The sequence below is a fragment of the Oreochromis niloticus genome, linkage group LG7, assembly GCF_001858045.2.
Source record: "Oreochromis niloticus isolate F11D_XX linkage group LG7, O_niloticus_UMD_NMBU, whole genome shotgun sequence".
Taxonomy (NCBI): Eukaryota; Metazoa; Chordata; class Actinopteri; order Cichliformes; family Cichlidae; genus Oreochromis; species Oreochromis niloticus.
Window position 1 is genome coordinate 56,652,709 of NC_031972.2, and position 26,822 is coordinate 56,679,530.

Genomic DNA, 26,822 nt, shown 5'->3' on the forward strand with positions numbered 1-26,822 from the left:
CTTTCTGACTTCACATGATCTAAAGAAAAAAGCTGAAAAACAAATTGACATCTATGAGTCTGGAAAGAGTTACAAAGACATTTCTAAGGCTTTGGACTACAGTGAACCACAGAAAGAGTCATTATCCACATATGGAGTGATTGGCATACCAAAATTACTCCAGGAGCCATCGACGACTCATCCAAGAGATCAAAAAATAACCCACAACAACATCTAAGGTTGGTTAAGATAAATGTTCATGATTCAACAATAAGAAAGAGACTGGGCATGCATGGGAGAGCACAGAGGCAAAAACCACTGCTGACCAAAAAAGAACACAAAGGCTCATCACACATCCTGAAAATATCCCCAAGACTTTTGGGAAAATAATCTGCAGACTATGACAAAAGTTGAACTTTTTGGAAGGTTTAAGTCCGGTTATATGTGGTGTAAATGTAACACAGCATTTCATAAAAAGGTCATCACATCATTAGTCAAAAATGTCGGTGGTAATGTGATGTTCTGGGGCTGCTTTGCTGCTTCAGGATGACTTGCTGTTGGAACCATGATTTCTGCTCTCCACCAGAAAAGTTTATGCCCTGAAGGTCAAGGGCACTTGGGTTATGTAGCAGGACAAGCACCAGAAACACACCACCAACTGCACCTCTGAATGGCTAAAAAAAAAAAAAAAGGTTTTGGAGTAGTCTCAGCAAAATCTGGTTTTAAGTCTGATTGAGATGCCTTAGCATGACCTTAAACAGGATGCTTATGCTGAAAAACGTAATGTACCCAAATTAAAACAATTAGGCAAAGAAGATTGGGACAAGATTCCTCCACGGTCATGTGAAAGACCCATTGGCAGTTATCACAAACACTCCTTTCTGCCAAGGATGGCACAAACAGTTATTAGGTTTAGGGGGCCATTACTTTTTCTTGCATTAAACTGTCTGCCTTTGGACTGAACTTGCACAGTTGACTGTCTGCAAATTCAGCCCATCTTTAGATTTATTCAGTCTCTTACCCACAACTACTTTTGCCATATTTCACCTAACAAAATATGGCAGCACCATATATTTTTGTTTCAGAATCTGGCTTTATTCTGTTGCACTCTCATGAGTGTTCATTGCACACGAAATTTTTCAAGGAGTACTAAACAAAGATCAGCTTGTCCATAATTTCTTGTTTTAAAGATTGGCATGTACGACATTTTGTGTGAAGGCCGGCACACTCTCTGTGACCACAGATTCATCCTTCCATGGTCAAAGGTGAGGTTTAAAAAGGTGCAGACATCTAGCACAGACATAAAAGAGATAAAACTTGTCTTTATGCACCAGCGAGATGTATTTGCACAGCGACATCTGCACTCATAAATCTATCCATAGATGCCTTTGAATATCAGGTTGATCACTGATTCATACTGGTTTTGTATTAACTCATAGTTTTTGTTATTGGTAACACCTCACCACAAATGTGTCATGCCAGCTGTGCTTTAATATAGTGATGTGAGAAAGGTTGCTAAGGTTTTATATATTTTTAAAAAAGTAATCCGCTTCATACCAGATTCTAAGGTTATTTAAATACAACCTCAACTGAACAACAGCACATCCTCCTACAATCTATTAATTTATTTCCTCTGTAGTGGACTTTTGGTTTTGGTCCATATGTTTTGACTTATTTCAGCTACCCTACCTACTAAAGGTTAAACTAAAAGATACTTTTATCCCTCTCTACTCAGGAGGATATGACACATTATTTGTTTAACAAAACTTTATTTAGGCTTGTTTTCCAGCTAGAAAACCTGAGCTTGCTGTCGTTGAGCTGACCAAGAACTCCTCTGGATACCACAGTGTTCTTGAGACAAATGTGAGGATCCCAAGCACAGCAGCAAATCTGCAACAGAATGACTGAAAAAGAAAAGAATCAAGGTGGCGCAACAACCCAGTCAAAGTCCAGTACTCAACATGATTGAAAAGCTTTGGCAGGATCTTCAGGGAGCTGTGCATGAATGAAAGAAGCTGTAAAGAAGAGTGGGCGAAAATTCTTCTGCAACGATGCAAGAGTCTGATAAAGACATGCAGACATCATGTTTTCTGATGTGCTGATAAATCTTTCGTCTAACTAAGTTAGACTACACTTTCATTTTTACTATATTTTTATATTTCTTAGCATCTACATACAGAACTACAGATCATTGAAGTCTGTTGTATATCATGAGAAGTAAGCCATTTTATCGAGCTTTCTAACTTGAATAACAGGGGTGAAGTCATGCTCTGATAGAAGCTTATTAAACTTCATCTATGATTGATACATATGACATATTAATGTATAGAATAGAATAGAATAGAATAGAATAGTCCTTTAATTGTCCCACAAGGGGAAATTTGGTTGTAACAGCAGCCAGAAAGACACATATACAAACAAACAGTACACAGAACAGAAACATACACAATTTTTCTTACATATAACACAGTAAAGCAGCATTTTGTCTAGCCTGACTTATTCAGAAGACTAGCTGACACTCTGACAACATCATCCAGTTGGATAGTTCAGTTATCTTTAATCTTTCCATGGAGGAGCATAGAAATGTGATCAATGTGGTGCATCTTCCAGTAAGTCTAATCAGTTTTCAAGCTGGTTGATCTCACGTCCTGACCTCTGTAAATCAATAAGTAGATCACAGCACGGAACAAAAAGCTGACGACTCATCTCTTGTTTGATCTCATTAACACAGCAGTGGCTCATTGTTCAGGAATTTCTTACTGTCTGTGACATTTCACAGACTCCCTTCATTGTCTACCTGCTGCCAGTCTGTTCAAGGGTTATTTGGACAGTCTGTGTTACATTATGAGACCAACAGTGGCTGAGAATCTTTCTGCCTCTAGGTGAGCTCTGAAAGTACTCTTTGGGATAATATTTTAGCTTCAGATGAGAGAAAATGTATCTGTGAACACGTGGACACCAGCAGAAGAATTGTTTGATTAACTGTTGCATTGGGAGTGGCTGTCCCAGAAAAAGAGATCAGGTGTAAAAACCTTTGTCTCAAAAGGTTCTTTCATTTTAACAGGGTTTGGGCATGCCTGCTGTATTTGTGCTTGTACTTTAAACAAAAGAGGGTGTTGATCTTTTCCAGATCATTACTCACTGTGAGAATTAGCAATTATTACAATTCTAAGTCTATGATTATTAAAACATGGTCCATGTAAACAAGCCACAGTGGCTAGTCATGCATTTGTTTTGCTCCTTCTGCAACTCCCAGTGAGTTTCAAATCCAGATTATAACATGTCTGCAATGCAGCTCCCAAAGATGTGGGCGAAAGGTTGACTCATGGTACAGCTGATCAAAAGGAGTTACTCCAACCACGTGTTTGGCTCAAATATCCCTTATTTAAGTTGTGTGTTGCAGAATTTCAGCTTTTATTCAAGGCCTTTAACAAAAGCATTGAAGTAACTGTTTAGGTATTGCATCTGTTTTAGCTCCTTATATTGATATATTGATACATTATTTTTTAAATTCATGAATAGAAACACAGTGGGTTTACAGCAAAGTGGAAACTGATTCAAATTTTTGGACTGATAAAACTAAAGTTGACTTGTACCAGACTGATGGGAAGAGAAAAGTATGGAGAAGGAGGGAAATAGCTCATGATCTGAAGCAACCACAGAATCTGTTCGTGGTGGAGACAGTAAGACAGTGTTTATTGATGATATGACTGCTGATAAATGTAGCAGGATTAATTGTGAAGTGTACAGGGCTACGCTTTTTGCTCAGATTCAGCCAAATGCTGCAAAACCGATCAGACCAACTTCGCAGCCTAAATGGATAATGACCTAGAGTATGCTGCAAAAGCAACCAAATAGTTTCTTGGAGAAAATAAATGTTCTTCAATCTCAAAGTCAGTCACATGATCTCAACTCAATAGAGCATGCTTTTCAGTTACTGAAAGACCCACAGACAACAGCAGCTGAAGGTGGCTGCTGTGAAGGCCTATCAGAGCATCCCAAAGGACGACTTTTTGTGATTGATTTCCGACACAGGAGTTTCATCTAACTAAAAACTGTCTTTCTAAAATCCAAAATATGTTAGTTTCTCCAATGACGTATGAACCTCTGAATATCTGGGGATTTACATTAAAAAATTACACTACTGTAAAAAAAAAAAAAAAAAGTTTTTATATTTCACTTGATAGCAGTTTTTTAATCCCTCAAGTTTAAAGTCACAGTTGTTTTTAATGGCTAGTAATCCACATGCATTAAGTATATAATATAAGGTAAACATGCAAAACTACAAACATATATCTCTGATAAGCCATATTCATTGAAAACAAAGGGTATTGACGTTCACGTCAGTTGTTACTGACTCTTTTATTTTTTTGTTATTGCTAGGAGATTATTGCGGCGAGGCCCTTTAATAAAACTATAAACATTTCCATGTGGCTCTTGAACGCCACTTGAGCGACCCATTCTCCTCTGATTGGTTAGTTCAGACCACGTGGCTATGACGTCTCGGACGGCAGCAGCTGTGGACAGTTGGAGGAGTTAGCATATTTCTTTATTTTGCTCTGAAGCCAGAGCTGGCGGTTTCATGTCGCGCCGTTTGTTTGCACTGAGGCGGATTCCTGTCCGGGTCTGGGTGTGAGCCTCTTCGGTCGGCGTGTCCCAGGTTAATCATGTCTTCGCCTGAGCACGGTGAAACTTTCAGTCAGCTCAATAAGTTTGAGAAACTGTCGTGGAGGCCCTCCATCCGCGACTCAGGTTTGTAAACACAGGCGACTGCTCTGCAGCTGGATCCAATCAGCAAGCCTTCCTGAGAAGTTAATGTAAATACTTTGTAATACAGCTCAGAGCTCGCTGCCTCTTTGGGCAGAGCTGGCTGCTCATTTGCATTAGCTGGGCTTTGTCTGTGAGCCAGCCATGCTAGCTTTGTGTGCACTCTGCATCGCTACAGCAGCTACACAGGCCAAAGGTTGCTAACGTTGCTACGGAAGCCAGCAGAAATCAGCGAGTGCATATTTCAGTGTTATTGTTGCTTATGTTCCCATTTAAATGGAAATGAAAGACAAAGGCACAGCAATGATTTTCATATTCTGGAAGCTCTCCCATACATGAAGTGGATTCTCGGTTACACTGACATACTTAAGAATAGAAAATGAGAGAGGTTACACCTGAACTCCTGATTTCTCTGAGTGTAGCAGTGAACAGAGTATCTTGATTCACCGAGGAAGTACAATAGCTGTGGCTTAAGAACAAAATAAAAAACTATCAGAGTATACGATGACTGTATTCATATACTTCTACGGTTTTTACTGGGATCGTCCCAGAAACACCAGCCCCGGTTTGCTGGAAGTGTGTCGCTTGGCTGAATATACGTGACTGTGGTTGTTCAACATTTGAAAAGCCTGCAGTGTGGTTAAAGTAAAATAAACAGGTGTGACGGCCGTGGAGCTATCAAATGATCGTCCATGAGCTCCAGAAAATCTTTTCCATGACAGAAGGATCATGGACAACAACACCAGCTGCTCACAGCAGTCTGAGATCCTGTAATTGGTCTGTAGTGAAAAGGGGAAAGAAATGTCCCTGTGGAAGTTAAAATGAAACGGTAGATGCTCATTAGTTCAACCCCTGACAAGAACATGAGAGAAGTGGTTTATGAATCTGTCTTTTTCTCTGCTTGTCTTGCAGCCACTAAGAAGCGAGCACGGTGGTTTCAGGCCCGGCGCATCTTCTCCCCTTCCTGCCCAAACCTGCGGATCCCCAACAGGTTTCTGAGAGAAGGTACTAAACCTGCACAGACACCACATTGGACTGTCTAAACTCATAAACAAACACTTAGAATTCAAAGTGCAATTGAGCTGCAGTTAACGTCCTGTAAAGCAAAGCTAGAAGTGTTATATCGCTCCTAATAAAACTACAGTATTCAGAGGAGAGAAAGAAGTCTGCGTGATGATTTACATCGTGGTGTGTGGCGATGAGACTGATGGTTTCTGTCTACAACGCCTCCTCCTACAGGACACTGCATTCCTCCTGCCCGCAGTGGACACCGCTGTGTAGCAGACAGCACCAACCTGTACGTGTTTGGAGGCTACAACCCAGACTTTGATGAGGCAGGCGGCTCAGAGAACGAAGACTACCCTCTGTTCAGGGAGCTCTGGCGGTATCATTTTGCCACAGCGTCCTGGCAGCAGGTCCGCACAGAGGGCTACATGCCCACAGAGCTGGCTTCTATGTCAGGTAAGGACTGATGCTGCTTTTATTTTTATTCCCTTGATGAAAATATTTTTTGACTTATTCCAGTATTTTTATCAGTATATTCTAAAGGCTGTATGCACACCCCTGCCTTCATTTATGCATTAAACATTGAGCACATGTGGTTAGTCTCACTGTTATTGAAAACCAGCTCTAAATTCACCCCTGCACACTTTTTTTTTTTTTTTTTCTTGAACTCACACAAATAAAATTAGGACACATCACATTTGAGGCTAGAAACTGGCCTGCATTTCTCAGCAAGTCGCAAGACTTTTAGTTGCAATTTACAGCTCAGTTAATTTAGGTGTGAATTCTGACATTTTATAGCAACATCTTTTTTTAGCAGTAAAAATAAAATATTCTGCTCTAAATGATATTTCTCAAGTTTAGACTTTTATCTGATAACTAAAATTTTATCCTTGTTTAGTCAACAAACAGATGCAGTCTTGCGAGAACTCAACTCTTTGGTTTGTAATTCATTATTTGTGTAGTCACAATTGACTGTTGTGTAGGCTTTAGAGGGACCTGTTGGCAGACATGAATGTATTTATATTTATTTTTAGAATTAGCCCGTTATAAGAGGGAGGTCAACCTCCACACTACATTGTGTTGTCATGTTTCCATAGTCTAGGCAGAAGTGTGCAGTGGCCATTTAGTTGGTTGAAATGTGTAGCCTCACCACTAGGTGGCACTAGCAGCGAAAGCAAATCTAGCAGTTTTCTCTTCTGGAAAAAAAAACTACAGTATTCAGAGGACAGAAGTCTGCATGATGATTCACTGTGTTGCATCAAGATGAGACTGCCTGAGAACCACTAAGCCTGGTTTGTGTGCGTCAGTGTGTCTCACCAACAGACATGAGCCAAAAATGACCTGAGGGCGACTGCCGTGCCCTGCGCGGTAATGTCTTTCTGGTTTTGTGTCAAAGTGATTTCCAATGATTATGCATTTTCTTTTTGTGTGTGTGTGATATTTTTGCTTCTATTGGTAAATAAACTGTAGTCTAGTCTCAGGATTTATGAAGGTTATGTATTAAATAAGAAAATGACCCGTTTTGCAAGTATCTTTTTGTCTCGACTTTTTTTTTTTTTTTTTTTTTTTTTTTTTTTTTGTACCTACATTATAATCAGTCCAGTCCTTTGTATCGACTTCAGTGTTTTTATACAACTACTGTTATATTTGTCTGCTGCCCTCCTGGCAAGGTCACTCTTAAAAAATATACATTTTTAATGTCATAGAAACGTTTTGGCTGGATACATAAAAGACATATAAAAGTCACTTTGCCAAAAACTGATTGCAGCTTCTACTTTGTGACAAGAATATTCTTTTCTTGCCCAACATGACTTTACATCATTCATGGGAGATGAGATCTAGAAAACACTTTGGCACACCAACAGCTTGATCTGCACCTCCTGATTGTTTTATTTTTTATTTTTTATTTTTTGTAGCCTGTAAAATGCAAAACAGGAATAGAAAACACGGGTGTACCCAGTTTGTTGGTCTTTTCAGTCGTTTCAATGATAACAGAAGTTCAGATTGCCAGATTATACACGGATGCAGATGCAACAGTTTGACTCAATTTCCTATAGGTTTTGTCTAAGAGAAGACTCCTGTACAAAACATTCAGGGTTTTGTTTTTTCTTTTTATTCCCAAACTTCACTCCTAATCAGTAAAACTGAGTTTGATACTGTTGTCTTTCCCCAGCTGTCCTACATGGGAACAACTTGCTTGTGTTCGGTGGCACCGGGATTCCATTCGGTGAAAACAACGGCAACGACGTCCACGTTTGCAACGTTCAGTACAAACGATGGAACCTGCTCAGCTGCAGAGGGAAGAAGCCCAACAAGATCTATGGACAGGTAACTGTTTTTGTGTAGGAGGTCCTTTTGAATGTTCTGTCCCATCCCTTCTGTTACAACCATTTATCAACAATTTATCCTCCTCTTCCAGGCGATGGTCATCATAAATGGCTACCTTTATGTGTTTGGAGGGACGACGGGCTACCTATACAGCACCGACCTGCACAGGCTGGACCTGACCACCAGGGAGTGGACCCACATCAAACCCAACAACGTGCCCTCAGACCTACCTGAGGAGAGGTCAGTCACCTTAGGTCATTCATACACAGCTAAAAGCAGCAGGGACAGTTTGTTAAACACAGGGAATTCTCTACATGTGGCTCCAGATTTTCTGAAAATGAATCAATAATTTTGCAGATATAGACATGAGCTAGCTCATGACGGGCAGAGAATATATATTTTTGGAGGCGGGACTTCCTGGACATCATATCCACTAGACAAGGTGAGAGTAACTGGCACTTAAACACCATTGCATGCAAACTTGTTGTCGTCCTGTCTTTAAATTAAACTTATTTGTGTTCATCAGATTCATGCTTATAACTTGGAGACAAACTACTGGGAGGATATCATGACGAAACCCCAAGAAAAAATAGGTTTGACTAATGTTAAACTTTAATTTACAGTGGTAAAGCGTTTTGACTGCCACAAGTCGAATTCACTTCATTTTCTTCTCACAGGATATCCCGCCGCCCGTCGATGTCACAGCTGTGTCCAGGTCAAAGAGGGTGAGTGTTTCACACAACATCATCAAACGGGTTTTCTCTGAAATGTTTCTGCTTCATGCCTGTTTTTATGTGCAGAGGTTTTTATATGTGGGGGTTATAACGGAGAGCGCATCCTGTCAGACCTCTGGAAGATCAACCTGCAGACTTTTCAGTGGACGAAGCTTCCTGCGATCATGCCGGAGCCGGCTTACTTTCACTGTGCTGCGGTCACTCCGGTCAGTACCATCGCAAACAGAGAAAATTTAAATCCTCATAGAGTGGACACAGATTTCATCCTCTGGTGTTCCTCTTCCTTTAGGCCGGCTGCATGTACGTCCACGGCGGAGTCGTCAACATGTCTGGGAATCGAAGGACTGGCTCTCTGTATAAAGTGTGGCTGGTGGTGCCCAGCCTGCTGGAAATGACCTGGGAGAAACTGCTGAAAACTTTCCCTCACTTATCCCAGCTGTCCACCCTCCAGCTGCTCAGCCTGGGACTGACGCACACGTTAATCCAGCGGCTCAAATAAAGACTGAATGCAGCGGTATGTGATGGCGTAGCACTGACTCTAAGATGTCTGACAATTTAGGATGAAAGGACAAAGTAAGCCCGATGATGTCAGATAGTTATGAAAATACTTTGCCTTTTTACATTAGTCTGATGTAAATGTGTGGGTTGTTTTTAAAAAGTGCAATTTTTTTTAAGTTTCTCAGTGTGTCATATGTGCACGCATCCATCAGAAACCGTGTAGAAAATAGAAATTACTGTATGCTGTTTGTTTTTCACTTCCGCCGCCTTCAGGTTTTTCTTCTTGTTTTTTGGTCGTGGAAACTTGTGGAGCCTGAGAGATATTTTATAAACTCCAAAGACCACTTGTTAAAAGGCTAAATGAATGTTGGTAAAGTAGTGAAGTTTTAGCTTTTATTTAGATCAGAGAGACTTTTTTTTTTGTCTGTTCTTTTTTTTTTTTCTTTTTCTTTTTTTTTCTCACCTCCAATCCTGAAGTGGAACAGGTTGTGCAGCACTACCCTCAATCAGTCCTGCTGTTCCCTCTTCAAACCCAGCAGAGGCACCAGTTTGTAGGCCCTGACATTTAAATAGAAAGTCTCCAGATTCTCAGTAAAAAGCAGACTTCTATTTGTGATTGCTCTTCACAGTTTAAGTAACACGTTTCAGCCTCAAAGACTCACTGATTAGGGTGCTGATGTGGAGCTGCGATTAAAACTCGACCATTCAAATTGGAAAATGTTCCTCTCGCCGGTCACAATTAGACCTTCTGATCAGATGAAAACATGTGACACAGCATCACTGTGAAATATCTTATGCCTCTTCAATTTTTATTCCTCTTTTTTTGAGGGGAGGGGAAAAATGAAAAATACCTGTTTTGAACACCTGTAGCTCCACAGTATCTATTTATTTAGTGCCTTTTGAATTTCAAAAAGTGGGGTGTGCAGATTGGTCTGCAAGAGTCAAGTTTGTTTATTTCAGTCAGTGTGTAGCCCTTTTTGTTTGTTTGTTTGTTTTTTTTTTTTTTTCCCCCACTAGGATTTAGTCGGTGCTCTTAACAAGCTATTTTGTTGCTCAGCATGTATGCTTAACTAGTCTGTTATTTTAAACCCACGAAGCCAGTTTTACTATTTTAATCACTGTGCTGCTGTTTTTATTCTATTAGAAATCTTTGAACTGCACCCGACTTGGCGCTGTACCTCCCCAAAAACCCCAACCCAACATTTCTGTAACGTTCAGTTTTTTCACTTTAAAGCCAAGAATCCATTTCAACTTTTTGTACTGCAACATGCATTGTTGACATCATCATCATTATTATCATTATTATCATTATTATTATTATTATTATTATTACTACATTGTTGTTGTTTAGAGATGATGTGCTTTGGTACTTGGCAAGGAACATTAACAAACTAGTAACAAGGTGATGTGTGGAAGGTGTACTCAGGATGTGAAATACTGTGATCAGTCTGATGAGCCGCGCAGACACTCATCATTAAAACATCAGCAGGTTCAGTGTGAAACCAGATTTGGGCACACCAGCAGTTTTGTTTTAGTTACTGTGGACTGTAAATCTTAATACTGTTGTGGTTCTCCTAGTTGCTTTCATGCAATTTAAAAAAAAAAACAAAAAAACAAAACACACACATTAAGCCTTGCATTGAGCATTTGAATTCACGTTAACTGCAACTGTGCTGGTTCAATATTGAGCTGCGTTAATTTGACGGCTATTCTACTACGATCCCTTTCGTACACTCTGCGCCGCACCTCAGTTCCTTTAATCATGTCATGGCCTTATTTATTTCTATCTTGAAGCATTCTGCTTCACTGCGTGCTCAAACTTAGTAACGACCTTGCTTCAGATTGACACGTTCAATATTTGCATCATTTTTTTGATGTTAATGAAAGTTCAATGATCTGTTGCATGTCAGTATGGTGTGCATGTCACTTTAAACTCTTGGGAGAAAAGTTGAATGTCTTTATAAAAGGCAAATATGGCTGCAATATACGTTGTTTTGTAATTTCTGTCTGTACAAACAATAAAAACGCAGGCAGCTGGTTTTTCAAAACATTGTATTGACTCACTTTTTTTTTTCCCCCCATAGCCTGTTCAGAGAACAAATCTTTGCTGGCACAGCACAGTGTGAAAAATCCAGTACACTACAACTGGGTAATTCAACCTAAAATGAACAAAAACGGCAGAATAGTACAGTGATTATTTATTTAACAAAAACGAATAAAAAAAACAAAACATAGTACCTAGCTTTTCCACAAACTGCTTCTATCTTACTGTCTCTATAAGAGGCTAAGTACAAGCCAGATGCTGCTAATCAAATGTACTTGATTAACTGATCATCAGCAAGTTTGAGCAGAAGGAAGAACTCCTTTTACTAAGTCTGTTTTATTTATAAGCACATTTAAAAACAACACAGGTTGACCAAAGTGCTATACAATAAAACTCAGTCACAATTAAATGATAGGGATTAACCCCCGGGGGGTCTCCAAGGGATGATGGTTTGGGACACCATGCAGTCATTGAGTCGACCATGAACTCCTCTGAATACTATAGTACTCTAGAGTTGAATGCGAGGCCATCTAACTGATGAATCGTGGCCAAATTGGGTAATGCAACAAAATGATCTGAAGCACAGCAGCAAATCGAAGTGTAGCAATGACATTTCGAACTCCAGACGTCAACCTGACAGAGCTGTGCATGAACAAACAGGGTGTGTGTTAGTTGTTCACACACTGCTTCTGTTTTTTGGCGTAGCTCTGGTTAAGTAATGACACTGTATAATATTTCATGCCGTTGTCGTTCATCTGAGGCTGTGTTTGAATCATTATAAAATCTAAGCACTGTTATGTAAAAGAGGGTAAACTTTCTTACATAATTCACATGACTGTCATTTAAAAACGTCTCACATCACATTTACTGCAGTTAAAAGATACAAACGTCATTACAATTGTTCCTTTAAAGCAGGGGTCCCCAATCTCAGTCCACAAGGGCCGGTGTCCCTGCAGGTTTTAGATGTGTCCTTGATCCATCACAGCTGATTTAAATGGATAAATTACCTCCTCAACATGTCTTGAAGTTCTCCAGAGGCCTGGTAATGAGCTAATCATGTGATTCAGGTGTGGTGATTCAGGTGTGTTGACCCAGGGTGAGATCTAAAACCTGCAGGGACACCGGCCCTCGTGGACTGAGATTGGGGACCCCTGCTTTAAAGTATGATCAGTGCAGAAACTCCTGTTGTACAGTAAAAATAGTTAATCTCTCATCGCTGTTAATTATGTCAGTTTATAAAATATACATTTTTTTTTTTTTTAACAGCACTAGTCACAAAAGTACCATCCTGAGCTTACAATTTTCAGTTTTGTCTCAAGTATGATTACAATAAAAGAAATAAAATTGATTAAAAAAAATTTAAAGGTTCCATTTGGGATTCCCCCATCGACATTTATGCATAATTTGACGAGATAAGAACCTGCCAAAAAACACCTGCAATTTGTGCAGAAAATCCCCATCCAATGTTCAACAGCCGGCTGGAGATGGAGCAAAGTAGTACTGAGCCAGGAGGATGAGGTAGACGACCACCAGAGCCGTACCTGGGAGAAAAGACACCCTAAAATAAGATTCAAGTCTTTCAGCTGCAATTAGTATCAGATCCCAGATATGCCTGTTTAAACTGTCAACCTGTGATGAAATCAAGACGTTGTTTGAGAGCCATTTTTATTGAGGTGTCTGGGTGACTTTGCTAAATTACAGACCTGTAATTCAGTTATCTAAGGAGTAAACAAGAGCAACTAGAGAGCAAAACTCCTCCCCAAGGGCTATACCCATGATGTTTTTATTACAATATGCTAATGTCAGCCTGTTGTTCCGTTATTGTAGGGATGTTGCAGGGAGTCGTATTGAATTTCGTATGACTTGATATGGTTACTTGAATTTTTTTTGGCAATGATCGGCTTTCAAGTTCAAGGACAAACGCTTAGCCAACTAGGGTACTCCTGTCCCCCAAGGCCTAGTATACTGCCTTGAAGTTTTAAGACCATCCATAAAAAACTGTGGGCAACATAAAGTTTTTATTTTTACATTTTACACATTTTTACATGCTCCTGCCCTTCAGGGGAAAAACACCTCACTCTGACCAAAAACAAAAAACCCCCGCAAAGTTTTAGATTTCAAAATGTCCGCCAGTAATGCAAAAATACAGTGCATAGACCCATTTTACAGTCTTATGTGATGTATTTCACAAAGGCTCAGCTATCCACAATTTCAGCTCCAAAATCTTTTAAATTTACTTTAACTTACCCTGAAAATAATCACACTTGCCGTCCATGAAGATGTAGTTGACCAAGATCACACTGAAGATGCTGGCCCACAGGTGCTGGTCACTGAAAATCAGCACAAATCCCACATCCTGGAAAAGGCAGAGATAGATTGTGTCTATTATAAAACACTGTAAAGCAGCAGAATGACTTGTATTTATATATGAATAAATGAAGGATTAAAATGAAGGCTTACATAGAAAGCATTAAATAGGACCAGTATTGGTATTTGTAGCATGCAGACCTGCACAGCGATACAGCTTCCCACCTCGAGGCTGGAAGAATAAAAGAAAAGCAGATACAAATGATGCTCTTCAAACTGTTCCTGTAGCTTATTGATGAGACGGGATGTACCTGAGACTGATGTTGTTCTGGAGTGCAAACTGGATCCCATTAACAATCTCGGGGATCTCGGGAACCATAGCCAGAACGGTCACCCCGATGAAATACTGCTGGGAGAGAAGAAAACATTAAAGCTATAAAATACAAACAGCCTGAGCGTGCTCAGATGCATGTACTTACCTGAGAGATGTTTGGTTGGCTTAGTATGGGCTGAATGTGCTCGGTGGCAAGATCGGCACAAGCAGACGTGAGCACCGTAGCCAAGATGAGGATGACCAGAGACCTCCAGCGTGACCAGTGGACCACCGTCCCGTGGTGGCTACTCACTGGTGAGATTATAGTATTGTAAGTAAGCATCAAACACGGCTCACTTTTCTCTAAAATAGCAAAATGTAACATGAAATCTTTTGGCTGACCTGTTAAGTGTGACTCGTTAGAGTGATTCATACCCTGTACTTCTTCTACGTGGATGTTGTAAATGTGGGAGTGCGTCTTCAGAGTGAAGAGCAGACCGATGATGTAGGCAACAGGCAGGAGGGCACACACGGTGTACACCAGAGGCCTAAAAACAAACAGTGCAGAATTAATGAGCAGCAGGTGCAGCAAAATGATGATGAATGAATGTGTGATTTTTAGAAACCGTTTCTACAGCTTCAGATTAAATTACTCCTCTTCAGGAGGATTTGTTTCATTAGACTGGTGCAGCGGTTAGCTTTGCCACCTCACAGTGGAAGGGTCCTTGGTTTGAATCTCCAAGTGGGCTCCCATCTAAACCTCAGAATTTAGGTTTAGATGGGAGCCTGAACGGTTTTGCTGTTTAGGAGCTTTGACAGAGTGGGCACCTATCCATGGTTAACCCAGCCTCTAAACCCGAGTCTGCTGGGATAGATGTCAAGAAAATGTAAGGCTAGAATTACTGAGGAAAAGAGAATAGCCCATAATTTAGGGAATATTTATTTACTGTAGAGATTTAGCAACATCAGATATTCACTTTCAAATTACAATGTCAAAGTAATTCCCAGTTATGTCCAACCATCCTTTTAACTGCTGGAGTCAATCCCAGTAACACTGGGAAAGAGATAAAGAGACCATCCACACCTTTGCCAATCCAGAATAACCACTCGGACTAACATGCATGTCTTTGAACTGTGAGACACAGACACAGGGATGATGCTCAGAAACCCCCCAGCTGGCCAGCAGGTCCGAACCAGGAGCTTTCTTGTTGTAGTGCAACGGTGTTCACCACTGCACCACCCAAAATTATCACTTTAATAAAAAGTTAAGTTGGTACATTAAATTGGAGAATCCGCTTAGAGCACCTCACCGGCCACTTTGATAGGTACACCTGTTTAATTGCTTATTAATTCAAATATGTAATTAGCAACTTGCTGGTTGTTCCCATGGTCCAATGAGTCTTGATTTCTGCAACAACATTCAGGTGTTTCAGCTGCTAACCTTTCTTTACATCGCTTCCATTTTCCCTGCACTCAAAGCAGACGTCAGTGCTTTAGTCCAATCATTTTGTTGTCCGCCTTCTCCAGCCTTCATTCTGCATCCTTTTCTGTCATTCTGTCTTTTTTGGGTCTCATTCCTGCAGGCCACTTCCGCACCATGTCCAGCTCAATATCTAAGCCTTCATCTTTATCTTCACCTATCCTCCAGGTGTCCTCTCATAATTGCTCACTGCTGGGCTCTGTTCTGCTATGATGGGACATCGGAGTCTACTTGCCAAATAGCTTAAATTAATTCTGTATCTCAAAAATCTTTTTAAGTTCTTCTAAATGATTTCTCCCTATTGAACTGAAGGAAAAAGGGGGTCCAAGCCAGTACTCGCAAGGGGTAGCTAATGAAGTGTCCAGTGAGTGTATCTGCATGTATGTGTAATTATAATGTATCACCAAAGGAAGCACTGCATCGTATTTCTTAGTTTTGCAGGTGATTTTTATACTGCACATAATGTGAGCTGAACAGCTGTGACAAGTTTATTCTTGAAAATTAACTGTGCAGTTCTAAAACTATTTTTTATTAGTAGATAAATTTGAAAAATAACTTACTGGACATGGTTGTGAAACAGTGTACCATTGCTCTGTTGAAAACAACAACAACAACAATAAAAACATTGTACATGTGCAGTACAGTGTGTAAGGACAGGGTGTATGTCCTCCTGGCTAATGACACCTACCAGGTCATAGTGGCAGTTGTGGCAGACAAACGGCCCACTGCTGTTGCTTGTGCCGTTTGCCCCGGTAGAGTTGGTACAGGAGTCACACACCAAGTTCCCATAAGCCTTAGAGAAGAGCGTGGGTGCAAACACACCTGCCAATAACATTCAGACGATCGAAGTGAGTGTTTAACACTGTTTGTAATGTTTTTAAACTATAAGATGTTTCTGGGGAGAATAAAAACAGAAACTGTTCGTGCTGTTATCGTCATCAGCTGACTTGATTCATGGAGACAATCCTCTTAGACTTAGCTTGTATTCAGTGTTTTAATGGCACCAGTTCGATGGTATTTGCATTTGATTATTTAATATCCAGGGATTATAATGGCCGACATCTGCTCCAGGTGTTACTTACTAACAAAAACAATGAAATAAAACTATTGCAGGCATAAATATTTGTTTTCTGATTGTGGCACATACATGCTATTCACATATTTTCATGTGGCAGTCTGAACTGCTCCTGCAGCCTTCTGCATGTGCTGGTTTTCAAATACGTGCCTCCTATGGAGATGAAAAGCAGCGCACAGCTCACTCCTGCAGAACGGCTGTTAAACCTTTGCTCACTGTGCCGCAGACCTCCAATTATCATGCAAATCCCCTGAGAAGCAAACAAAAGATGAGGTCTCACTCATACATGCTTATTTAACACATTTCTGAAACCTACGCCTTGAAATTATATATACAGTATACTGGTGTTGCACTAACTGTGTTACTTAAAAACTGACGTACTGGCATTTTTTCTTTTTTTGTACAGGTAGACTTTCCAACATACTAGCCATTCATGTTGTTGTGCACAGCAGTGCAGTGCCAAAAGGATGTAGGGAAGTCCTACCTACTAACTAACTAACAAACAAACCTAAGCTAAACAAGCGAAACAAGATGAAGCTCGACTGACAGGAATGAAGAGGATACATCCAAGCAGTGTCCCAGTCAGCGCAGCCTTAACAACCTCCTCCAGACAGGTGTTAGCTTGCTGGTGACCTCTGAGCAGGGCTGTGATGTAAAAGGTCAGTTCTGTGATGGAGCCAAAGGTGGCGTTGACCACAGCGCCCACAGCAAAGTTACTCTGAGCTGAAATGCTGCAAATGCAAAAACAAACTATAAAAATCTGAGACTCTTTTTAACAGTTCTGCTTCTTGAGGTGTCAATGGTAATGAAAAATGCTCACCTAGCAATTCCCATGCCAATGTAATATGACAGAGGTATGATGGAGCCAATTGCTATGGTGAATTTGACATCGGAGCTGGCGTACTTGTTTTCTCTGTCAATATATCCAGTTACCAGGGCAACTATCACTAGAGGGAGGAGGTCTGAGATTGGAGTCAAGGATGATAACAGGTCTTTATATCACACAAGGAAACACACATATTATATGTGTAAAAGGATACTGGCAGCAAACACATTAATCCCATCAATCGTGTACTTGTAGTAGTACCAGTTGGCAGCGTGGTAACAACACAGTAGCGCTCTGGTCTCATAGCCTTGATGCTAAAAGTGAAGAAAACCAAAGAAAATGGTGCATTAGGAACTCCCCAGGACTATGCAGTGACCAATAAACACTACGTGTCACCTGTACCTTCCTCTGTGAGCCAGCAGAGATAGACACATCCTCAGGAGGCAGCAGGAGGATGACGCCCAGAGTTCGTGCGTTCATCTTGAAAACTGGGATGGTGAAGACCAGGATCCAGGAGATGAAGCACGCCAGAGAGTGAACAACCACCAGAGGAGGATATCCCAGCAGCAGCCACACATAGGTGACAAAACGACACTGTACAACAAGAAGGGCACATTGTATAATGTTGCACGTGCATGTTTTTTTGCTGCATGTTACACTTGCAGCAAAAAATCTGCTAAACATGCAATGTATTCAGTGCTAGGTTAGTTTTATTTCTATAACCCAGTGCTGCAAATTACAGCATGCAACACCTTCTGCCATAAATGCCAAAGTCTTGCTTGTGAATTTCCGGTATCTACATATATATATATGTTTTTAAGTGTGAACATTTACCCAGTAAGGAGTGCGCAGAGGTCGGTCTGGCATCTCTGGGACTGGCACCTCTGTGGGTGATGGCAGCAGAAATGGTGAGTTATCTTCTTCCGCCTCCATACTGCACTCACAGTATGGTGCGCGCTCACAGCATCGCCTCAGTGTATTTCCCATCTGGAGGAACACAACCAAAAAGATGTCTTTTACAACCATGCTTCATGCTTCAGGTCCATTCAGTGGTTTTATTCAGGTACGACTTAACGACGTGCACACATTTAAGGTATTCCCGCAGCAAAGATTCTACAATGCACTTAAAACAGTGGTGTCCAAACTCAGGCCTCGAGGGCCGGTGTCCTGCAGGTTTTAGATGTGTCCTTGATCGATCACAGCTGATTTAAATGGCTATTACCTCCTCAACATGTCTTGAAGTTCTCCAGAGGCCTGTTAATAAACTAATCATTTGATTCAGGTGTGTTGACCCAGGGTAAGATCTAAAACCTGCAGGACACCGGCACTCGAGGCCTGGAGTTGGCCAAGCCTGACTTAAAAAAGGCTGTAAATGAAAGAGTCAGTGGAAACATGGCATAAAATTACTGCCTGCTGACCAATTAACTGCAATTAAAAGGCTTATTTTTCCATGCTGTGCATTAAATCACCAGATTAACAATTAAGTATCATCTCTTGTTCTTTTCTTCAGTTTTACTGTTATATATTCTACGTTGTTTATAGTTTTCTAAACACCATTTGATAACATTTTAAAGTAGATGTCATAGGGATCATTTTCTGTGGAGAAGAGTCAAATGATCCTTAAAACACCCTCCTTTTCGATTGGTCAGATGCTGTCAACACCCTTTCATGTGAATGCGCAGGAGAAAGCCTGGGTTAACGTAACAAACTGATGACCAGCTTCATGTGACTGTTTATCCTGATTTCCAATTTTAGGGTAAGTAAATCCAGATAACAGAAAGATACCCTGGGAATGTTGAATGACTTTGTAGTATAGGGCCCAGGTTATGTGTTCGGCATACGCTACCATGGTGATTTAAGGAGGTAATATATAAAGCCAGTTTCACGACACAGAAAACTTTGACTTTAAGCTTGTTGAGCCATTAATCTCACTTCACAGTACACCTCTCTGTGTATGGGAAACACAACAGATGCTGTGACATAGACTAAGAGGAGAGAGGGGGGATTAAGGAATAACCAACAGGAGGATAACAAGCACAATCCCATACAAGTGAAGATTATCAGGAAAATTAGGGGGACTGTTGAGAAAAGTGGGACAGAGAGAGATTGAAGTGCCCCCGGTTCACCTCTCATTACATCTGAGAGAGGGTGAAAAGAGTTAAAATCCAGTCTTTTCACTTTCATTTTTTGGAGTGCTAATGCAAACTCTTCTTTTGCTAATAATAACTTTATTCTTAATCAAAGGGATCAATCAACGTATAAGTCTGAGAGAAATGTAGTTTGAGCTGTGAAAATGTCTAGACCAGGAGTAAAACTAATCCATAAACAACAGAAAACAAACCTTCAAACAGGAAGTAACCAAAACAAAAACTAAACACGGAGACAAAGATACAAAGAAGCAATGGAGGACAGGGACATAAAACAAGTCAGAGGAAGGAGGCGTTAGGGACACACTGAGGGACCTCACTGAGGGTGTTCAAAGTCGCCCCTGCACCCTGAACATGTCGCAATAACAAGTTGTTGCAAATGAACTGTTGCAGACTTGTGACATCATTCAGAAAAACACGACTTCTGCTTTAATGACCACGAGTCAATGAAGAAACTACAGGATTTACTGTGAATCAGTCTGATGCCCGCTAAACGAAAAGGACCACAGACAACAGCAGGAATATTAACTGAACCCAAACAGCACCTCGTGGATTGGGTTGCCAAACGGCCACAGGAAGTAGCAGCACAGCTTCCAGCACAGTTTACCTGAAGACAGAAACAGAGTGAAGAACAAGGGGAATGGCAGATGATCAATTATTATCATTATCTATTACCTCACCTACCATACGGTACACCAGTAACAGTGATGAACATCAGTGTGCCAACCAGGAAATATGCCAGAGAAACCCACCAACCAAACAGGAGCATGTAGGCTACGTTTCCACCTGTGATGAAATGACCTGACAGCAGAAGGACACAGAGAATGAAATAAGTGTTTCAGCAGAAATATTTTTACACTTTTAGGATTTCTGAATATAATTTAACTTAAATTTCATTAATTAATGCAAAAAAGAACAGAATCAATAGATAGATTGCACTTCCAGATCATCATTATTATTATTATTATTATTCTTAGACACTTTTTATTAATAATGTTACCAAATCCTCAAAATATAATAACAAAAAATTCTGTTGTCATCAGATTTAGTTCAGGTAAGGATTTGTAAGTCTTATCAGTTTCTTCATGGTTGTTACATGTAATGTGTTCAAAAGAACTTGACAGCCAGTTTTATCTTCTACAACTAATTCATATCAAAGATGGTTTCAAAGGTTTTTTAAAGTAACATTCATAAAAGATTTTCTCAACTTTTTACCGAAAAACTAAAACTAGGCACAAAAAAATGTGTGTAAATTGGTTAAATGGTAACAACCGTCTTACTCCCTCTGACTCACTCCTCACTTTTTCCAAGGAGAATGATGCTATTTTACAATATTAAATCTGACTTGAATCTTTGATCAAATGTCATGATCCTGGGTCATTTGACCCAGCATTTTGAGGTTTCTTGTGTTTTTGTCATTTTGTATTATGTTTAAGTCCACTTTGTTAGTCTAAGGGTTTATTCTGTAGTACCTTGGTTAATCTGTTTAGCTTTCGTTTATTAGACTCCACCCTGTGTCTTTTGCCCTCTGTGTCTCCCTCTGTGTGTTTGTGCTTGTATGAGTTCTTGTGCCTTGTTTCCCCTCCTTGTGTTTTATTCCATCATGTTTATTCTGTTTCCCCAGCTCGTTATGTCTCCTCACTCTCCCTCATGTTTCTTCGCTCCCTCTCCTCCACTCTTGCGTCATGTTCCTTCGTTTCCCATTTTATTGTGAAGGTCCCATGTTTTCTTGTCTAGCTGTGTTCCCCGTGTGTTCTCTATTCCCTCGTTTTCCTTCTGTGTATTTATGTCAGCGTCTCCCTCGGTCCTGTGTCGCGATCTCCCTCATAGTTGTGTGTTTCACCGTGTTCCTAGTTATGTTCCCTGTATAGGTTTCTACCACTTTTTAAATTCTCAGCAATAAAGCTGCATTTTGAGTTCACGTTTCGCCTAAGTGAGTCCTCTCCTGCCTGCACACAGCTGATTTATGACATCAAACTTTCAAATCTATCACTATTATTATTTCTGTTATTCTAAACCGAGACATAGTGACAAGAAAACATGTTCGTTTTTCTACTTTGGAAGAGAAAAGCACACGTTTTTACATACAATTTTTACATACATTTACCCTTTCAATACAGTAATTTAGCTGTAGTGTTCCTCAGCAATTATCTTTGCGCTCAACTTCAATGACAACGAAAAATAAAGCCCGAGCTCTAACAGACTGATATCATGCATCAACACAAACTTTACATAAAACGAAGACATTAAAAAAAATGTACCTGGACCTGAATGCGGTTTTATGACATTCAGCTCAGAGTATAGTTCTTTCACAACATCTGACCGGCCTTCAAACGGCCGCTCCGTCACATGGCTCTTCCACTTTCTAAACCCAAACTGATAAAAACGCACACACAGACAGCAATTACTCCAGTGTCCTTAACTCAGGTCACTTTCTTTTCCTGTGGAAAACTCTTCCGGTTTCTTACTCTGTAGTTGTTGACCAGTTTGTTGGCTTCCACTTCATTCTCGGCTCTGATGGTTCTCTTGCTTTGGCTTTCCTCCCAGCTGTCTTCGCATGCATGATGGCTCGGACCTACAACGAGAAAATAACCAAGAAATGGCTGCAAATATCTCTTAACAGGAGAGCTGAATATGGATATAAAGACTGGTAAATTACACTCACATGCACATGCAGCAGTGCATTTTGTTGCAGGATATAAGGAGTGTTGTGAAGATGGAGTGGAGGAGTCTGCGTGCTGAGCGCCACACAGTCGATCATGGGCCTGTTCATTACTGTAACCTAACAGAGGATCATGCTCGCTTGAAGAATCTGTAACCAAAGAAACAAAAACTGAAAGATGTCAAAGACAGCATTCATACACCAAGTGCCATTCTTAAAAAGACCCAGACTGGAACTTAGCATGAGCCGTTTTTGCCAGGTGTCCAAGGGCCTGAAAAGGACATCCCATAATATATGGTAATAGGCAGCATTTTGTGTTCAATCAGGTTTTAATCAAATGTATTGTTGTGGCACAGTACTGAATTTACAATGACATTTAGACTAATTAGACAATTTAATTTAATTTGTATTTTTATAGCACGGAATCACAACAATTTGGAAGTGAGCAATCTGGAAGAAAGTAATTTGAGCAACTTATGGTATTTCAGAAACCGCTCACATACTGGGATTTTCACCCACAACCATCTCCAGATTTATAGAGAATGGTCTGAAAAAAAATCCACTGCCCAGAGATCACAGAGCTAAGCAGAAGAGCGTCTCTGAACATACAGCACTTTAAACTTTGAAGGAGATAAACTACAGCAGCAGAAGACACCACCGGGTGCAACTCCTGTCAGCTCGAACAGAAAACTGAGTCTACAATTTGTAATTCTTGCCAACATTCAGGTACAGTTAGAATTTGGAGTAAATAACATGAAAAGTATGGATCCATCCTGCTGTGTATTAATGGTTCAGTACAATCAATAGTACGCTAAAGACCCCTCAGCACCCATCCCTGATGGCTGTTTCAAGCAGAATAATGCAGTATGTCACGAACAGTTAAGCTGTGCCAAACTATTCCAACACTCGCTCCTCTGAACTGATAAGACAAATAAAGACATCACATGGAAACTGTTTCAAAAATCACTAATCACCGTAACCCCAACTCTGTAAAAGACTTCAGCAAGAAAATCATCACATGAAGAAAAATCAAAATGGCATGACTCTCAATCGATTCTCCAAAGTAATTAAAACAGAAATCAGAGAATGCCAGTTTTTAAGTATCTTGTTCCCCACTTACTTATTGCACATATTGCATTTGGTCAAAAAGTATAATGTACGTATAGAATCGGATACACTGTGTCACAGTGGACGCCGGGTTTTGAGGTTTTTGTGGTTTCATGATTTCTTTTTGCTTTTGAAAAGGGATTTATGTTGGAGCTCTTTAGTCTTTTAATGGTTTGCCTTTATGTTCCCCTTGTGCTTATGAGCTGTTGGTTATTCTACACCTTGTGTCCTTTGCTTAGCTTTTGTTGGCAATAGGTTACTTGCCTTTTGTGTTGCCCATTCTGTTCTTTCAGTCCTGTCTCCATGTGTTTGTCTTTTGTCTCGGTGTTAGTTACTTCTTGTTTTATTTTGATGGTCTCTTGCCTCATATGCTTTGTATTTAGTTCTACTTCCCTTGTCTCGTCCTCTGTGGTCATTTCCACCTGCGGTCCCACCTGTTTGCTGTCCCTTCATGACCTGGTGTGTATTTATTCCCTTGTGGCATCCTCCCTCATGGTGGTGTGTCACCTGCCTCTGTGTTTCTGTGTTTTCAGTTTCCTTTGTGCATGTTTTGATTTTTTCTGAGAGTTACTGACAATAAAGCTGAGGTTTCGAGGTCATTCTTTCCTCCCAAGTCCTGAATCCGGGTCCACACTCTGCCTGCCACACAGCTGCTTTATGACACACCGACTACCTCTTTAATCAAATACAGAGACGGCACAGGTGGGTGACACATTAAAGAGAAAAACAACATGTTTTAATAAACTTCTGAGCTAACACATGCAGCCAAGTGATTCTCTGACTCTTTGAATCTGTACAGGAGGATTGGAAGACCATTCTTTGCAAGATATCTCCTCATCTGTTGTTTTAATGTTGGCCATGGTGATTCTGGTGAATTCAAATGAAATACCATGTGACTGTCATCATTTTCCTACTAATTGAACCATTAAGTGACTCCCTCATGCCATTCAAACAGGGGCTTTGTCAACCTGGGAGTGTAGATGAGGAGATTCTGATTTGCCAGGGACCCTTCCCTCTATGTCGCTTCAAAAGCTGCACACAAAACGCCTCATCTCTTAAATTTGTCATTATTATTATTCTTCAGTGACATGAATGAAACATGTACATAGATCTCCTGAGGGGTATAAAAAGGCTTTCTATCTATCTTTACTTGACCTGATTACAGCAGCTGGATTTGTTTCAGTGAAACCAGACTCGTGACAGCAATTAAAGCAAGGGATAGAAAGTGCCTGCAGCCATTCAGAAAGATACAGAAGATTGATGAATGAATGGATACATAACAAACAAGATGCATCAAAGGAAATGTGGGCACATCGGTCCTGACTTCCCTTTTTCAACAGCTCAGATTGGCTCACACACTTTTAGGTAGTCTTGTTTTGTTTCCTTGTTCTCCTTTTTTGTTGGCTTCCTTAAGTGTGTCTGCAAATACAGCAGCTGCAGTGTTATATGATGGTGTTAGTGACTGTGCACACACAGCATTACCTCGATACACTATCGTGATTTTGTTCCTTAGTGTACGAGAGTATTTGAGAACACTGAGAATGCCTTTTAAGAAAGGCATTCAGGAACGTTTGTCAGGTACATATAAAGACTCTGGACAGGAGGGCACTATTTTATGACATTTTATAGGTCCACATTAATCTAAAAATTAACCGAAATATATGTTAATTAGTTGAGCGCTATCATTGATTAGTTGAGAGCACAGCCGTGCAATAACTCCATAATGAGCTCCTGTGAATATCAGTGTAAACAAAGCCTACGCAGACAGAAATAAAACGGAGACAGTTAAAATGGAGAGTGTAATAACGGTGCCGTTAGCGACACATAACAAATAAAGTTACAAGGTGCTAAATACTGAGCTCGTGCCGCTCACCTTGCGCGTGTTCAGCCGGCCTCCTCCTCCGGCTGGTCGTGTCCGGGCTCCCCGTGGACGACAGAGACATCTCCGCCGGTAAAAACACCTCACCGTTTGCTGAGTGTGTTACCGGAGCCTGACCGGATCATCTCCTCGGATGCTGCTGTTGCTGTCGCGTGGACGCACTGATTTAATGAGTGTTATGGAGCGTAGAATTGTGGGAAATGTAGGCTTCTGGCGTCTTAAAGGGAAAAGCCACAATAAAAAACGCAATAACTGTTCACTTCAGCTCAGCCGAGCCTTTGAGAACTGAAAAATAATATTATAAAGTGGTCTGACTAAATAAATAAATGAATAAAATTTTTATATATGTATATTTGTTTTTATTTCAGCTATTTAACTTTACAATAATTACATTTTGTTATTAAAAAGGCTAAAGTGTGAGTGGTATGGAGTCTTTTAACCTTGTTGAACTGTTGCTGGTACTGAAGGAGCTGCCAGTTTGTTTTATTCATTTCATAGGAGTCGCGGTGTCCGGTGCAAGTCCTGTAACAAACACTTCTTATTAATTAAAAAATGTTGGCATATTAGTGAATTAGTCCAGTAAACATTGTATTTCAAAAATATCACATGATGGTTTGTGTGGTATACAACGAGACTATTTTAGGTTTGTGAATCTTGGTAAAATATATAATTCAGTGTAAATAGAAAGCAAGCGAAAGGACAACACAGTAATGAACTTACGTACTAAATGTTATGAAATGCATCCAAAATCAAGGACCAACAAACGGCTGTTTCTCTTTCTGTTTTTATCGCTCTCTTTCACTAAAAAGGTCACATCCTTCACCTTAGTTTCACTCAATATTTTTCTCCTCGTTATTCAGGCTCCATATGCAGCGGCCATACAAATGGCCATACGGTTGCTATATCTGAAATACAAAATAATAACAAACTGGGCCAATTTAATTTTATATATGTGTTAAGAGCGTAGATTTTCTAAACAACAAAACAGTTATGTGGTGTGTTTGACTTGAAAATGACTGCAGGCCAGCAGAAACAGAGCAAATAGCTCCACGATATGGTCAAATGTAGCAATGACATGAAGCGGTTTGTTCTGTTTTTAGGTTTTAGCAGAGGTTTCGTACTATAAGCACCAAACACACTTTTAAAATGGAAAAAGTTACATAGTAGCCTTGTTAAATAAAATAAAATAAAATATATAAATCAGGCACTAAAATTCAGCACTGTAGCACAGAAACTCCCTCACTCTTCTGTGAACACTGTCCCAGAATAGTTTAAGGATCAGACAGCTCCAAAAAACATGATGAAACATGGTCTGTCAAACAATGATCAAATCCACGCCGACATTTGAGCTGTCTAGACTTTAGTTTTTTGGAGTTAGAAAAAAAAACGTTAGAAAAAAAACGTACACATTTTTTCAATGAAAATCACTCCACATATATGAGGCTCTTGTAGTTATTTTGGTATTCTCGCCTCTGTCAGTGCGCCCCAGGGCAGCTGTGGCTACAATGTAGCTTGCCATTGCCAGTGTGTGAATGTGTGTGTGAATGGGTGAATGACTGAATGTAGTGTAAAGCGCTTTGGGGTCCTTCGGGACTGAGTAAAGCGCTATACAAATGCAGGCCATTTACCATTTATTATAGATGTCCATTATAGAGGTGACTGCCATTGCCA

General features: G+C 40.3%; 2 protein-coding genes across 3 annotated transcripts; one reads left to right on the forward strand and one right to left on the reverse strand.

The window, feature by feature from the left end:
* The first annotated feature begins 4,465 nt into the window (after positions 1-4,465).
* LOC100693227 (kelch domain-containing protein 10) lies at positions 4,466-11,361 on the forward strand. Its single transcript, XM_005470916.4, has 10 exons — positions 4,466-4,731; positions 5,659-5,751; positions 5,986-6,207; positions 7,925-8,079; positions 8,171-8,319; positions 8,437-8,521; positions 8,606-8,672; positions 8,757-8,804; positions 8,880-9,019; positions 9,103-11,361. The coding sequence occupies exons 1-10, from the start codon at positions 4,647-4,649 to the stop codon at positions 9,310-9,312; spliced, it is 1,254 nt and encodes a 417-aa protein (XP_005470973.1). The 5' UTR covers positions 4,466-4,646; the 3' UTR covers positions 9,313-11,361.
* A 1,231-nt stretch (positions 11,362-12,592) lies between these two features.
* LOC100692957 (putative cation exchanger C521.04c) lies at positions 12,593-25,422 on the reverse strand. 2 transcript variants are annotated; one of them, XM_025908442.1, is made up of 20 exons: positions 25,146-25,422; positions 22,169-22,315; positions 21,972-22,078; positions 21,765-21,879; positions 20,188-20,304; positions 20,049-20,110; positions 18,191-18,343; positions 17,759-17,950; positions 17,571-17,670; positions 17,351-17,492; positions 17,078-17,261; positions 16,681-16,780; positions 16,144-16,277; positions 16,016-16,047; positions 14,411-14,523; positions 14,142-14,287; positions 13,974-14,068; positions 13,816-13,894; positions 13,603-13,711; positions 12,593-12,896 (listed from the first exon to the last, which is right to left on the reverse strand). In XM_025908442.1, exons 1-20 carry the CDS (start codon positions 25,213-25,215, stop codon positions 12,823-12,825), a joined length of 2,271 nt encoding a protein of 756 aa, XP_025764227.1. In that variant the 5' UTR covers positions 25,216-25,422; the 3' UTR covers positions 12,593-12,822. The 2 variants fall into 2 exon arrangements, with proteins under 2 accessions (XP_025764227.1, XP_013124119.1); XM_013268665.3 differs by having other exon boundaries at positions 14,378-14,523; positions 25,146-25,421.
* Positions 25,423-26,822: the final 1,400 nt, after the last annotated feature.